General features: G+C 38.4%; 2 protein-coding genes across 4 annotated transcripts in view; one reads left to right on the forward strand and one right to left on the reverse strand.

Moving 5' to 3' along the window:
- Positions 1-16,933, reverse strand: part of arhgap1 (Rho GTPase activating protein 1) — a 518,954-nt gene that overhangs the window by 101,153 nt on the left and 400,868 nt on the right. The window lies entirely within an intron of this gene.
- Positions 1-16,933, forward strand: part of traf6 (TNF receptor-associated factor 6) — a 43,579-nt gene that overhangs the window by 23,788 nt on the left and 2,858 nt on the right. For both annotated transcript variants that reach the window (XM_073049165.1, XM_073049166.1), the window contains 2 exons: positions 3,002-3,073; positions 11,094-11,171. In XM_073049165.1, coding sequence (XP_072905266.1) covers positions 3,002-3,073; positions 11,094-11,171 — 150 coding nt within the window. The remainder of the gene's footprint in view (positions 1-3,001; positions 3,074-11,093; positions 11,172-16,933) is intronic.

Consider the following 16,933-nt stretch of genomic DNA (forward strand, 5'->3'; position numbering starts at 1 on the left):
GGTTGAAGAATAAATGTTGGCCAAGATATCAAGGAATATTCTACAGAATTACAACCCTCCCTCAGTTTATGTCTGTGTCTTTGGAGGGGGGATATCAGCTTGCAAATTGGGCTAGATGAAAACAAGAGTGCTACCTCTGAGTGATGAGGCTCCCTTGACTTGAGCCTTGGAAAACAATATTGCATTTGACACAAGGAGTGGGTTTACAGGCAGAGGGCTAAAAACATTGAAGGGCCCTTGCGGTGATGTGATAGTTGTAAAGTAGATCCCTTAAATGGTGAAGTTATGACAGATTTGAAGGTTCTCTATGAAATCTGTGAGGTATTTCACAGTTATGTGCCATTATATCCTGGTTAACTTGGACACTTGGATTCATGGAAGCTTGTACGTTCTCTTTGGTTTGGCATCACACTTTTTTCCTTCAGCACAATAGTCAAGGATATGAAAAAAGGGAAAACACAGAGATCAGAATTTTTTATCATCTTCACCATTCCCCTTCAATTGTTTCACTCCATTCGTAATTCCACAGATTTCAGTACTTTCTAAATGAAATGCTCACACAGATCCAAGTTTATGACTAAGAATAGATGAGGATGTTTGTCTCATCCTAAGATTTTCATGGGCTATCAACCCCATAGAGGAGTGATGCTGAGCAAGAACCAAGTGCAGCACATAATGTCAAAAATTGTATTTGAGAAGGCAATTTTTCTGTATATTCTTCTGACCGATTAGCAGATTGTTGAGAATGGAAGGTGGTTTGACTGCAGTATAATATCCAAAAAAAAGTAATTAAAGTAGGTCCTCAAATTGAAATGCTATCCTGCAAGACAGAATCAAAATTTAGGTTTATTACTGCTGAACTGACATGAAATTTGTTTTGCAGTAACAGTGCAAAGACACATATTACTATAAATTACAAAAATATTGTAAAAACAAAGAAATAATGAATTGTTCAGAAATCAGATGATAGAGGGGAAGGAACTGTTCCTAGATCATTGAATGGGTTATCAGACTCCTATACCACCTCCCCAACGGTAGTAACAAGAAGAGGCCGTGTCCCAGATGGCAAGGATTCTCGGTGATAGATGCTGCCTTCTTGAGACGCTGACTCTTCAAAATGCCCTTATTGGTGGCGAGTGTTGTGTCTCTGATGGAGCTGCCTAAGTCTACAATCGTCTGCAACCTCTTGCAGTCCTATCCATTGGAGCTTCTGGAAACTAGTAGTTTTTAGATGTATATCTGTGATTTGTACAGCAGGAGGCAGTGTACTTCTGTGCAAATCTTGTACTGGAATTGACATTGTTATGAGGTTAGCTCCTAAGAATCAATTTTGTTGCAATGAATTTCTGAGAACTCTCCAGAGGAATTCATTAACATTTTTGATCACTTATAAACTGTGATCCTAATCAATAAATCCACTACAGAACTAATCTCATTGGGTCATGCAAGGCTGTGTCATTTCCCTACTGCCTTTAATCTTACATCGCTGCAAAATTCACATTGCCTCTGGTAAGCTTCCTGCTCTCCTGGATTTAATCTGTGGGAAAAATGAGAAGCGGTTAAACCATTGTCTCATTTCTGGAACTAAGATCTCCCCAAACTTGATTATCAAGTGATGCATGTCTGTCCACATTCTTGGGTGACTGAACTCCAAGATGACTGCAATGTACAAAAAGGGTGGGTTTTCTTTAAATTTTGGAAAGGCACTGATTTCCAACCAACCTTGGTCACCCTAATTTAAGAAAGCTGCTATTAAAATGGAAAGACTGCAGAGGAGGTTTAAGAATTTTAACGAGACTCTGGATTGAGTTATGGAGAGAGGTTGAGCAGGTTAGGACTTTATTTCATTGTGTTGTAGGAAGCTGAGAGGTGATCTTATAGAGTGTATAAAATGATGGAGGGCATAGATGGGGTGAATGTGGAGAGTTATTTTCCTAGGGTTGGTGAATCAGGAACTGCAGAGTTTAAGGTGAGAGGGAGAGACTTACTAGGAATCTGAAGGACAACTTTTTCACCCTGAGAGTGGTCATCATCTGGAATGAGCTTTCAGAGAAAGTAATTGGGACAGGTCCATTAACATTATTAACATGGGTGGCAGAGTAGAGATGCGTCCCTACCAAAGGAGGCGTAAGGTGTTCCTACTCTGCTCCCTCCACCATCACCCCCTCCCAAACCAGCTAGCTGCAGGTCACTTGCTTAGCGCCCCCCCCCCCCCCCGCCCTGAGAAGACAGCAATGACAAACCGCTTCTGTAGAAAAAAATTTGTAAGAGCAATCATGGTCATGGATAAGACCATGATCACCTCATCAATATGACACGGCACATAATGATGATGACATTAACAACATTTAACAGGCACTTGGGTAGGTATGTAGATGGGGAATATTTTTTGAGGGTTACAGACCAAAGTGGGGCAAATGGGACTAGCTTAGTTGGGAATTTTGGTAAGCAAGGCGCAGTAGGGCCACAGGGCCCGTGTCCATGCTGTATGACTATGCTGTTGAAGTCTTTTGTCTTTCTGCCTTTGTTTCCTCTAACAATCAAGATCTGTAGTAAGTTCTTGAAAAAGGTGGATTGCTCTCTGTATATCAGGAGCCATTCTTGGGCAAGGTAAGCATGGATGAGGAAATTCACTATTGCCTCAAGTATTGCACCTATGTGAAAGGAAAACACTTACTTTCCCTTACTGTGTTTCTGAACTGCCTGGTTTGTGTACTTTTGTCATTGAGAGATTTATACAAGCCTTTTAAGAATCTAATTTTTTTCAGTTTGAAGTTTGTAAAAATATTAAAATTCACCTCATCATGGACAGGAGTCCATTGGCTCAAATGTCTCCTTGCATTTCTATTGTATTGAATTTCTCTGGATGAAAACTACTCATTCAAATTAGCTTGGCTTGTTTAAATGTAATCTAATGGGGCAAGTAGATAATTTCTCATCTTCTGGTGTATGAAGTTGCACTTTGGATTTTCTCTAATTCTGACTTCTTTTCCTGACTCAGGATCATGATCAAAGCTGTCCATTGGCCAATATCACCTGTGAATACTGTAACATGGAGCTCATCAGAGAACAGGTAAATAAATTTTATACTTTTCAAAAGTACTGTGCAGTTGTCTACTTATTTTTTTAAAAAAATCTGGAGGTATTGGGCAAAGCCAGACTTTATTATCTAGCTGTTGGTGTTGTCTATGGCCAGATAAAATGGTAGCGGAATACGGTCTTGTTAGGTAAGGAGTACATTGACATATGTGAATAGTTGACATTTATAGTTGAGTGTTCTAGATTCATGTTGAAATGCTGATAAAATGCCCATTGTAATGTTGAGCATCTGTGCTACAGATCATACCATCAGCCACGCTGGCCCACTATAGAGTTAAACTGGCATTTGCATGGATAATTGAAAAGCCACAAGGTGCACATTGGTTTGAAAATCTCCAGGTTGTTCAGTATCAGATTACTCCTGTAAAGTGCTTGGAGCATTTTTGTCCTGAAAAGCTCTAGGTTAGTGAATGTGATGGCACGAAATACATAACCTTTCCAGTCTGCTTGCAGAATTCCAGAAGTAGCATGAGAATGACTGTGCTTGATCAAATGTGACACCAATAAGCCCTAGCAAGACTGAGGGCAAATGGGAAAAAAATTACCACCATTTGGAGCCACACCTAGCATTAAAGAAGTCAAATGATGGTTAGAGTGCTATTAACCTTAGACTTTGCTGGAGGCCATGGCATTCCAGGCAATCATCTTTAGTTTCATCCACGATGATCATTCCATCACAGGATTCCAAGTTGTAGAAATATCAAGTGATTCCATTTGCATTCCTTCAGAAACTGCAGCAATCTTGTCGTCTTGTCACAACGTCTATATAATCATAATTAGATGCAACTAACAATGGTTAGTTTCAGGCAGTGTCCAACTCATAACAAAGCCAGAACCTAGAGACTTGTTCACTTCTATTTAATGTTTACAGTTACTGTTTTGCCTCAGCTTCAGTTTTCTGGGAGCAAAAAGTAGATGTATAAACTTATGGTATTTGTCCACCAAGGGACTCTGAGGATATCCTGGGAACACATCCTCAGCTTATTCATATGGAAATACATAAGACAATTAATTTCAGGGTTGTATATGGTGGCATATATGTTCCTTGATAATAAAATTTACTTTGAACTTTGATCTCCATTAGTCTAAATGCTGAATTGAAGAATTAAATAATAACAGCGGCAACTTGGCTGTTCCCAAGACTTCATTTTCATTGAGCGCAAGAACTAATTTGGCTTTGGAGCACAACTATTCTTTGGGACTTATCACACTTATACAGATGCTGACTTTTTATCCTGTTTTATTTGGGATGCTTTCCAATATAAATGGTACAAGCTGCAGGGAACAAAATACAATGAAATCTTAAGTGTTTCATGTACAACACAAAGACCTTTCTCTTTTAATACTTGGATCCCTCTAAAAGCATAGAATTCCATGGCACGCAAATGAAAATATACTGTTTCTGGAAAGGTTTCATAGTGTGTCGTTAACATTTTACAAGAATGTTAGTGTGCTTGCCCTGTTTTTGTCTTTGAAATGTGTATGGATTAGACGATTGCAATGCCAAACAATATTGAAATGAGTTCTGACTCTACAGATGCTCTCTCTATAACTGCTGAAGATTGTCCTTCAGCATGTTTGGGATTAGTACAGATGGCATTTTATTTATTGGCTGTGGCCATCGATCCTAAGATTGGCATTTATTAGCTATCCCTAATTGTCCCTCAGCTCAATGCCATGCTGATCACTGCAGAGGGCAGTTCAAATGCAACCCTGTTAGTGGATCTGTAGTCACAAATAGGCCAACTCAATTCAAAATGGAAGATTTCTTCCCTTGTGGGGCATCTGTCAAGCAGATGGGATTTTAATGGCCATCCAGAAGCTTCATAGTTACCATTACTGATATAACTTGTCAGAATCGATTTAATATCACCAGCATGTGTCGTGAAATCTATTGTCTTTGCAGCAGCTATATAAGACAATAAATTAAAAATGTGAATTAAAGTATATAAATATTAAATAGTTAAATAAGTAGTACAAAAATAGAAATTAAAAAAGTGGTGAGGTGGTGTTCATGGGTTCAATGTCCATTTAGAAATTAGATGGAAGAGAGGAGAAATCTGTTCCTGAATTGCTGAGTGTATACCTTTAGGCTTCTGCTTCTCCTTCCTGATGAGAACAAGGCATGACCTGGTTGATGGAGGTCCTTAATGATGGATGCTGTCTTTTTTTAAGGCATAGCTCCTTAAAGATGTCCTGAACATCGTCGTGGAGGCTAATGCCCTTGATAGAGCTGACTAAGTTTACAACTCTCTGCATCTTCTTTGTAGGTGCATTGATAAGTTTGGTCATTCAGATTTCTTTTAAACGGTTTAAGCTCAGGTAGGATTTAACTTTGTCATGAGGTCAATAATCTAGGCTTTATGTACATTAGTCCATTAATTGTACCACTGTAGCTGCATGAGTGTGAATAGTTGGCTTGACTGTTCTATCATATAACTGTGGCAATGGGAACAAAGGAAGGGCAAAAAGGAATAAAGAGGCAATGCGGTAAGTGGATGAACATTTGGATTATGAATGCATATAGTTGATCAGAATCAGCTTGCGCTGTGATTTGTTTGCTAATGTTTTCATGCTTCTTATCTCAGATACAGAAAATATTCCAACAGAAGGCAGATATCAAATTGAGTGTGATACTTTGACATTGTATTGGCCTGAATGACCCTAGGCTAAAGAATGGAGGCAGGGGGAAATCAGACAGTGTGCTTAGCAGCTAGTCCTGAAATATGATAAAACTGAAAATACTGGAAACATTCTGTAAGTCAGACAGCCTCCATGGAAGGAGAAAGAATGTTTTCAAGTTTCAGTAACTTATTTCTAGATTTTCCATCTTTGCAGCAGGTTGCGTTTCTAGCGGCTCTCTCTCTTTTAATATATTTGATATCCCACTAACAGATCCCTTTTAGTTCTAATGACTTGCTACTTCTACTGAAGGATTTATTATTCCTACTGAAGGATTTTACGACTTAATTACAATGGCCGAAAAAAGTCGTTGTGGTATTGAATTAAGAAGCGGCAAGACATTCCCCGAAATGGAGCAAACGAACAAACCAAGAAAACGGAGGAACCTGTTACACTAGCAGGAATATTTTCTTAAATACAAGACATGAAGTCGGAATTCGGATCGCTTAATGTTAAAATTGCTAAGCTGCCGGTTCAAACGGGAAGCTCGAAAAAGCTATTTCTACGATTCAAGACTTGCTGAAAAACTTGGATTCTCAACTTCAAACACTTCAGCAGACTACAACCCGAATCGAGAGCGAGCATGATTTATTCAAGCAAACTATTAAAGATCAAGGAATGAAGATATCTTCAATGGAAAAGAAAATCAATGAAATTACTTCGGAACTATCTAAAATGAAGAAAAGAATGGTTGATTTAGATAGTCGAGGGCGTTAGAGGAATCTGCGTATTCTGGGACTGCCTGAAAATACTGAAGCTGGCGATCTGTTAAAATTCTTTTCAGATATGCTGTATTCACTTTTCAATGGGACCCTCGAAGCTAGCCCCTTGATCGACAGAGCTCACAGAATTTTGTAGGGAACCTTTATAGTATTGTACTTTAGTGGTCCGTGTAGGACCTGTTGTGTATTAATCTTTTTTTAAATTTGTTTCAATACTTATAGTTTTAGGTCTGTTATATACATATATTCATTTATTTTTATTTTTCAAGAGAAAGAATATTCTTTGTAACATTATTTGCTCGGATTTATTCTTTCTTTTGAATATGTGTTTAAGCTACTTCAGCTGAATCTAAGATGGCCATTGTTGATTATGTTTTCATTAATGTTAGACACAACATTATAGTAGTTGAATTCTGTTTGTGCCTTTTATTAAGGCTATTTTCCGTGGGATTTTTGCTTTTTTTTAATATATGGAGCTGCAAGTTGGAGAACAGGGTCAAAGGTAATTAGTTAGCATGGGACCAGCCTATCGGTTCCTTCCTTTCTATCTACTGGGTGGGGGGAGGGGGGGAGGGGTCTATTAGAGTAGGTTTTTTTCTTGATTGGGCAGTTCTTTTGATGGATTTCTCTTTCGTAAATGAGTCAGTCCTTCTGGTTGTACCCGCGCCTTTTGGTTTAATCTGTACTTGCGTAACATTTCTTTTATATAGTATTAAACTCAATTTTAAACATGGATGTTAATAAAATTAATATAATATCTTGGAATTGGAAAGGTGTCAATCATCCCATTAAGCATAAAAAGATTTTTAAGAAATGCTTAATGCTGATATTATTTTTGCGCAAGAAAATCATATACGAAAACAGGATGGGGATAGATTTTTTCGCTTTTGGGAAGGGCCTCTTTTTCACTCACTGTCGGGATAGTAAAACAAGAGACGTTTCTATATTTCTTAGTCCCAAAACCCCTTTTGTACACCTTAATACTACTACTGATTTGATTGGAAGATATTTAATTGTTACTGGTTTATTATGTGAGCAAAAGGTAGCTCTGGTGTGTGTATGCGCACCTAATGTAGATAATTCTGATTTTTTTAAGAAACTTTTTTCAGAGTTACTGAATCTCAGTGAATATAAGCTGATCATGGGTGGTGACTTTAACTGTTGCTTAAATCCGGCGATTGACAGGTCATCAACCAATCCGTCGCTTCCTAATAAAGCGGCAGCTTGTATTAACTCTTTTTTATTAGAATATGGCCTTGTCGATATTTGGAGATATAAACACCCCAATGATAAAGATTTCTCCTTTTTTTTCACACGTCCATCACAACTATTCCCGAATTGATTACTTTTTTTTTTAGATACACGTCTGTTAAACTCCGTTGTTGAATGTGCGTATGACATCATTGCGCTTTCAGATTACGTGCCTTTAAAGTTAACCCTTAAGCTCCCGGATAGATTTTTGAAAATCTCACAATGGAGATTGAACCCCGTTTTGTTACAGGATCCAGCTTTTGTTAATTTTATTAAGGAGCAAATTTCTATATTTTTTGAATTTAATACAACTGGAGGAATGTCAAATCTGGTTATATGGGACACCTTGAAATCTTTTCTTAGGGGACAGATAATCTCATATTCAGCAGCCTTGAGAAAGAAAACTAAAGCGGAATTGTCAGTGCTTATTAATAAAATTAAACAGATAGATAAAGCGTATTCAGTTAAACCTACTGAAGACCTATATAAAGAAAGGGTCGAACTTCAATCACAGTATGATTTACTTCTGACCTTTCCCATTGAACAGCAAATTTTTAAATCTAAAAGTTTATTTTATATACATGGGGAAAAATCTGCTAAACTTTTAGCAGGTCAGTTAAAGGCTGGGATGGTCAGAAGACAGATTTAAAAAATTCGCCGACCAGATAGAACAGAAACTTTAGATCCTTCTGAAATTAATAAGATATTTATGGACTTTTATTCTAATCTTTATAAATCTGAATTCTGTGATAGTAATATCACTATGAATAGATTTTTTGCAAAGGTTAAACATACCTCAGGTTTCAATTCAAGATGTTGATATGTTAGATGCACCTATTAAACAAGAGGAGATAGCCAAGGCTATATCCTCTATGCAATTAGGTAAAGCTCCGGGACCTGATGGTTATACGGTAGAATTTTATAAGACCTTTCACGAAACGCTTATACCACATCTTCATCAAACGTTCACTGATTCTACATCTTCTGGGAACCTTCCTAAAAATTTTTATGAAGCACTAATTTCATTGATTCCAAAAAAAGGGAAAGATCCACTGGAATGTGTATCCTATAGACCTATTTCTTTACTGAATGTAGATTTTAAAATCCTGTCTAAGATTCTAGCAAATAGGCTTGAGAGTGGGGTTTTCGTTAGCTTCTTTATTAGGAGCTCCTCTTTCTTTTTCGTTCTCCAGAATAGGTAAACAAGCTCTTAACCCTATTGTTAAACATACTTTAAAAATTTGGTTTCAATTTCGTAGATTTTTTGAATTAAATGATTTTTTACTTTCTAGTAATATTTATTCTAATTTCTTTTTTAAACCATCAACTTTGGATAAGGCTTTTCTAACATGGAAAATTAAGGGAATAAAAACTTCTTTAGATTTGTTTTTACAAGACTGTTTAATGTCTTTTTCCCAGTTAATGGATAAGTATGGTATCTCCAATACACATTTTTTCAGGTATTTACAGGTTAGGAATTTCTTATGTGATTTTTTACCAAATTACCCCTTGATCTGCTCTTCAAATTTGGCTTATGTTATTTTTCAGTTTAAACCTTTTCAAAAACGATTAATAGCTATCATTTATAAACAGTTAATGAATGCTCACACATCGCCTAATGATAGGGTCCAACGCTCCTGGTAAGTAGAACTTCAACATTCACTCTCAGATAACCAATGGAGTAAAATTTATTATTTAGTTAATAATTCATCTATCTGCGCATGCCATATTTTAATCAGTTTAAGATAGTACATAGGGCCCATATGTCCAAAGATAAATTGGCGCATATTTTTCCTAATATATGCCCTATTTGTGATAGATGTAATGCAGAAGTGGCTACTCTAACCCATATGTTTTGGTCATGTGTAAGTTTAAATAATTTTTGGAGGGATGTGTTTGGAATATTATCTAAAGTTATAGATATGGATTTTCAACCTAATCCACTTTACAGCAATTTTTGGGATTTTCCCAGAGGAAGCAAGCAAAGTGTCTGCCTCCACCCAACATGTGATAGCTTTTTCAACTTTACTGGCTAGGAGAGCTATTTTGTTACACTGGAAAGAATCTAACTAGCCCACTGTTTTCTATTAGCTCTCCTCCATCATGTCATGTTTAAGCTTGGAGAAAATTAGAAGCCGGACATTTGATACATCTCTTGATTTTGAACAAGTCTGGCGACCCTTTATTCAATATTTTCACATGATTTAATTTATATTTATTTATTTATTTTTCTTTATTCTCTTTGGAGAATATCCTTGTCCATGAAGGTTCGGAGATGACTGGAAGGATATGTGTTTTTTTTTCTCTCTTTTTTAAGTTTATCCCCATTTGGACTGCCCAATCTTTCTTTTTCTTTTTTTTTCTTTCTCTCTTTTTTGTTTTAGTTTAGTTAGTGGGGTTTTTCTTTCTCTATCAATAAAATTTCCAATCTTTTTTTTAATGATTGCTATGAGGAGTTGTAATTTCTCTCTGACCATTGTATATATAACAGCATAATATATTACCTATTTGAGTTTGATATTATATGCTTTTTGTCTTTAATATTGCTGTTTATATGTCTTTTATATTATCTACTTGTTAAACTCCTCTTTCAATTTGTATTTGTATATTCTTTATTTGAAAATCAATAAAAAAGATTGAAAATAAAAAAAAATTTAAAAACTTATTTCTCTTTCCACAGATGCTGCCTGATCTGCTGTGTTCTTCCAGTATTTTCTGTCTTTATTTACATTTCCAGCATCTGTACCTTTTCCATTTCATTCAGCAGTAGTAATGGAGATGATTTAACCTTTTTACCATTTATCTTTGCAAGGTATTGCCTGAGGTTTATTACTGAGTCAGAGTGACATACAGATCAGAAACAGAGGCCCACTGCATGCCAGCCATCAATCACCCTTTAACAATAATCCTACATTCATTCCATTTCTAGTAACAACTGAATTAAAGTATTATTATTATTCCCTTAGTTTGGGTAATGGCCACAGGATATCTTGTAATTTTAAGTGGCTGTTCCTTTGGTTTTACTTCCAGTTTAAAAATTTGTGTTTGCAGGTTTCTCTGTTTTATGATACTGTATCACATTGACTAGGACAGGTCATCTGATCTGCTTGTGGTTGAGGGCTGGACAGTACTGAAAATGGTTGTGGAATCTTATCTGTGTATTCCCTCTGGGCTCCATAGGTGATTGGGGGTTATGCAGGGAGGGGGTGGGTCTAAGTGGAGTATCCAAGAAATACAGCAGAGCCAAGCCACAGGAGACAGCACTGGAAAATGATGCACTTTGTTCTCCAATTTTATGCCCTAATTCTTGGTTTTTAACTTGAATGCTTCTCTCTACAGATGCCTAACCATTATAACCTGGATTGCCCGAAAGCCCCCGTTCCCTGCACTTTCAGTAGTTTTGGTTGCCCAGAAAAGGTGAGTTGGTAGTATTATTTGCCACCGTGGAGCTATATTCAAGGCATTTTTATGGTGACTGATGTAATCCTGTGAAAATGGAAAGAAAGAATTTATTGCCTTGTGCCTAATGTATCAGAGTAGAACAGAAAGTTGAGCAGAGTTCCTGTTTAGTGCCAACATTTATTTTAGATGGAATAGTGACTGTTAAAAAATAGTATAGAGCAAATATTGTGAAGCCATTAACTGATTCATCACTGTAAACTGACAAAACTTTGTTTGATACTAACAGGTTATCAGGTGGGATAAATTCTAGATTATCCTTAATTACCCAGGGCTTTACCCCTGATAACTATATAATCTAGGGCATTGATTACTCATGCCGCTGAACATCATATACCAATATAGATTAATGACCATTTGTGCATGAGCAGAGTAAGGTGTCTCTTAAATACTTTATCTACAAGTAGCAGCATAACATTTACACCTGGTGATTATATATTTATTGAGTAATGAAAACATATGAAAGAGACTTCCGTGCAAACAAATGCTCACAATGTTAATATTGATATCTTCCTCGGCCACTTCAGAGTGAGGATTGTTCCTGACAGAGTCCCAGTAGCAAGAGTTAGTGATGCTGTATATACCAGGAACCATTAGTTGAGTTTGGATTTAGCCTATCATTTATATTATCATCAAGCTCCGTTGGCCCAAGTTTGGACAGATGTGACTGGGGAGTAAGGCTGAAATTTGGATAAAAGTGGGAGAGTAGAAAATGAAATGTCATATGATGGAAACCCAGATGGACAGTATGCTTAAAAATACTGCAATAACATTCAGGTTGGTGTTTCATTGAAAGTGGAAGTCTGAAATTCTCTCCCCAAAACAGAGGACCAATTGAAAGTTTCCCAACTGTTGATTTCAGTCAAAGATCAAGAAATAGTCTCCCTAGTGAGTTCAGCAAGAGTGCCCGGTGCTTTCCTCTTCTGCCTGAGAAGTGCAGCAAACTCTCCCTTTCCCACTTTGAGGGCATAAGTAAAACCAGCAGGAATAGACCTTCCAGCCATCTCTGCCGTCATCTACTGGTTGATCTAGTACCTCAGTGCCATTTCCCTTGATTACTATAATGCTTAGAAATATGTCAACCTCTGCTTTGAAATGATTAGCAACTTCTGAGTGAAGAAATTTCTCCTCATTTCAGTCTTAAGGTTGACCCATTATTCTCAGATTGTGCCCCCGGTCCTATACTCAACTGGGGAAATAGCCTCCTTGCATCTGATATGTCAAGCTCTTAAGAAAATGCTGATAATTTTGATAAATTCTATTCTCATTCTTAAGAGTCTAATGAGTCTTTGCTGCACTGCCTCTATGGCAATAATCTTTCTTGAGTGACCAAAACTGTACACAACACCCAAGGTATGGTCTTGCTAAGGCCCTATGCGTTTACAACAGGATGTTCTTACTCCTGTAATCAAATCCACTTGTAATAAAGGAGATTACACCATTTTCCTTCCGGACTACTTCAACATCAAAGAGGAAGACATTGTCTTTTTCCAGTATTGTATCTGCCATGTTCTCTCGCAGCTTGTCCGGGTCCCCCTTTAATGCTTCCTTGCATACACCATACTTGCCCCTCAGGTGGTTCAGTATTGCAAAAAAAAACTTGGAAGCGGTTAAACTTTGTCTCCTCAGTCAGGTCACTGATATTGATTATGAATAGTGTGGTTCAATCACCAATCTTTTTGGTTCACCACTACTGACAGGCTGTCAATCTGAGAAGTGCCCTTTTATTCCAATGAAGCACTCTTAATCTGAACTAAAACTTGTTATTTTTTTTCTTCTTTCAGATATAGATTGACCTATTTAGCACCAGCATTTACTTCAAATACCTAGTGTATCGATTTTCTCTCTCAAGAATAATGTGGTTAGGTTGAATTGTTCTCCAGTCTTGGCAATCCATTTGCAAACGTTTTGTCACCATACAAGGAGATATCATCAGTGTGCTGTTCACTTGTGGTGTACTCTGAATACTTGGGTTTAATATAGTAATTAATTAATTAATTGGCTGTCGTTACAGAAACTCAATTGTAACGCAAGGAGAGTGTTTTGTTGCTGATTGGTTGCATGGCAAGCTCTGTGCATTGACTGGAATTTTGCCTTCATTGGCTTAGAAATGGGATCGAAGTCTAATGTTTTTTTCTATGGAATTGTTTACAGAAGGCCGTGCTTCTGAGAGTTCTCTTGCATACCATGTGTTTGCTTGCGCGATGGCTTTCACTGATGCCCGGTCGAGTTTGTGCCCATCTCAATCTTCATGGGTGGAAAGTGGGGAGAGTTGGTCATGTTGCTTAACAGCTGGTTGCTGTTCATGGATTCTTGTGGATAGTTTTCTCCCAGTTTAGCGACATAACATTTGCTGCAGTCCCTGCATTGGATTTTGTAGACCATGGCTTTGTTTGTTCTTTGGGTCTGCAGAGTACTCTCCTCAATGTTGCTGTTGATTTATGCCTGACTGAAATTTTATGTTCTTGGAGCAGTCGGGCTATCATTTCTGAGATATTTCGTATGTATGGAAGGACAACCCATTTAGTTGCTTCTTGGTTGGTGTGTTGTTGATCTCGTAGGCATTTTCGGATGACATTACACTTGTCAGTAGAAAGACAGATGGCACTTTACAAACATCTGTTTACTGTAAGGGATCACATAGAGATCAGATCCTAAACTGTCACAGTAACCATCCAAATACACACAAGAAGAGCTGTATCAAAACTTTGTTCTGAAGAGCGGAGACACATTGCAGCACAGCGGATCTGAAAGATAAAGAAGAGAAACATCTCTTCAGAGTATTCGCACGAAACAGATACCCATGTAACTTCATACAAAGATGCCGATGAGGTTGACAACGCACCAATCAAGAAGTGTCCAAACGGTTTCCGTGCATTCAAAATATCTCAGAAATGACAGCCTGACTGTTCCAAGAACATAGAATTCTGGTCGCACATAAAGCAGAATCAGGTTTAATATTACAGGCATATGTTGTGCTACTCTGCGGCAGTAGTACAATGCAAACCAACAGCAACACTGAGGAGAGTACTCTGCAGACCTAAAGAACAAACCAAGCTATTGAACAAGACCCACACACAGTAGGCCAGGCAGCGTCTATAGGGAGAAGCACTGTCGACGTTTCGGGCGGAGACCCTTCATCAGGACAAGACCCACACACAACATGCTGGTGAAACACAGCAGGCCAGGCAGCATCTATAGGGAGAAGCACTGTCGACGTTTCGGGCGGAGACCCTTCGTCAGGACAAGACCAATGTGGTCTACAAAATCCAGTGCGGGGACTGCAGCAAAAGTTACGTCAGCCAAACTGGGAGAAAACAACAAGGATCCATGAACAGCAACTGGCTATTAAGTGACATGACCAACTCTCCCTAGTCTCTACCCATGAAGATAAAGAGGGGCACAAGTTCGACTGGGCATTAATAAATGTCATGGCGCAAGCAAACACGTGGCATGCAAGAGAATTCCTAGAAGCCTGGCTCTCTGCAAACAGTTCTATAAACAGACATGTAGACCTTGATCCCATTTGTAAGCCAATGCAGGCAAAATTCCAGACAATACGCAGAGTTTGCTGCGCAACTAATCAGTGACAAGACTCCCTTTGATTGGACTTGTCAACTCATTGATAAGTATATAAAGGCCAAGCATCTGAAGGACACAAGTGAACAGTGCACAGATGATGTCTCCTTGTACGGTGATGAAATGATTGCAAATGGATTGCCAAGAAATGAGAACAACTCACCCAACCATCAAGCACCCAAGCTACACATTTTCTGAGTTAGTTCCAGGAATAATATTCTTTATAATTATATATAACCATCGAGATTCAGTCCTCATCTTGTAATTGAGGTTGTGACAAACCTCATCTTGATTCTAGATCCCATCCAGCTTTTAACAACTTGGATCTGGGGGTTCCTTTGAATTTGGGCTCATGTATGTCCGTGATATAATTACAGCCTCCCAAACTCCCACTGTATCATGTTACCAAATTTTCAACTTGCCGAGTTCCTCCAATATTTCGTGATTTCCATTTACGCAGCACTTAGATGACTATAAGTTGGGGATTTGTGATGTTGGACTTAAATCAAAGGCATGCAAACATCCAAATTCAAAGGAACCCAGCAAAAAGCTGAATGAGATCAAGAATCAAGGTGAGGTCACTACCTCAGTCACAAGATTACGACTAATTCTTGATAGTCAAGTCAACTTCATTGTCATTTAAGTATACACAATTATATAGTGTATATAACCTACGGTGTATATAGAAATGAGATGATGTTTCTCCAACTCAGTGTAAAGCACAGTAGTAGATATATCACACGAAAGCTTAAGAAGGTCAAGGTAAAATCTACAGATGAATCAGACATAAATAACAAACTAAAGAGCATGGATGTTAAATATTGTACTGAATATTGTACTGGAACAAATTAACCAGTGACACTTCGAATATGATGCGGCAGAGAGTTCAGAAGCCTGATAGCCTGGAGGAAGAAACTGTTTCTCATCCCGACCGTTCTTTTCTTTATGCATTGCAGTCTCCTGCCTGATAGTAGAAAGTCAAAGAGGATGCTGGATGGATGGGTGGGATCCTTAATACTAAGGGCCCTGCATATCCAGCGCTCCTGATAAATGCTCCTGATGGATGATAGGGAGACCTCTATGATCCTCTCAGTTGTTCTCACAATCCTTTGTAGGGATTCTGGTCTGATGTTCGACTGCTCCCATATCAGATGGAGATGCAACTTGTCAGGATGCTTTCAATGGTGCTCCTATAAAATGCAGTTAAGATGGCGGGTTGGGGTGGGGGGGTGGAAGAGACTTACTTGCCTCAATCTTCTTAGGAAGTGGAGATACTGGTGTGACTTCTTGCCTTGTTCAAAGAGGTGATATTAAGGGACCGAGTGAGGTCATCCCTGATGTGAACTCCCAGGAACTCAGTGCACTTAAATCTCTCTACAGAGGGACCATTCATTAGCAGAAGGGGATGGTTTGTCTGCACCTTCCTGAAGTCCACAATGATTTCCTCTGTCTCCTCCACGTTCAGGCTTAGATTGTTCTCTCACACCAATCCACCTGCTGTTCCACTTCCTCGCTATACTCCAGCTCATCATCCTTGATGAGACCAACCACTGTGGTTTTATCTGCAAATCTCATGACAGGGCTCGATAGATAGGTGTAATTTAAAGAACATTATTCCTTCAGTGAGAGAAAATTGATGTATTGGAAGTAGGGTTGTACTATGTGGGTGAATTTGTATCTCAGCTGTTCTGCACACACAAGCTGTGTGGTGAAAAGGTATAATTGAGAGCATCCTGACTGGCTGCATCACTGCCTGGTATGGGAACTGTACCTCCCTTAATCGCAGCACTCTGCAAAGAGCGGTGCGGACAGCCCAACGCATCCGTAGTTGTGAACTTCCCATGATTCAGGACATTTACATAGACAGGTGTGTAAAAAGCGCCCGTAGGATCACTGGGGACCCAAGCCATCACAACCACAATCTATTCCAGCTGCTACCATCCGGGAAGTGGTACCGCAGCATAAAAGCCAGGACCAACAGGCTCTGGGACAGCTTCTTCCACCAGGCCATCAGACTGATGAACTCGCACTGACTTGAGTGTACTCTGTATTACATTGACTGTTCTATTTATTATAAATTACTATGATTTCACATTGCACATTTAGATGGAGATGTAAAGAATTTTATTCCTCATGTATGT

This window comes from Hemitrygon akajei, chromosome 6 (genome assembly GCF_048418815.1).
Source record: "Hemitrygon akajei chromosome 6, sHemAka1.3, whole genome shotgun sequence".
NCBI lineage: Eukaryota > Metazoa > Chordata > Chondrichthyes > Myliobatiformes > Dasyatidae > Hemitrygon > Hemitrygon akajei.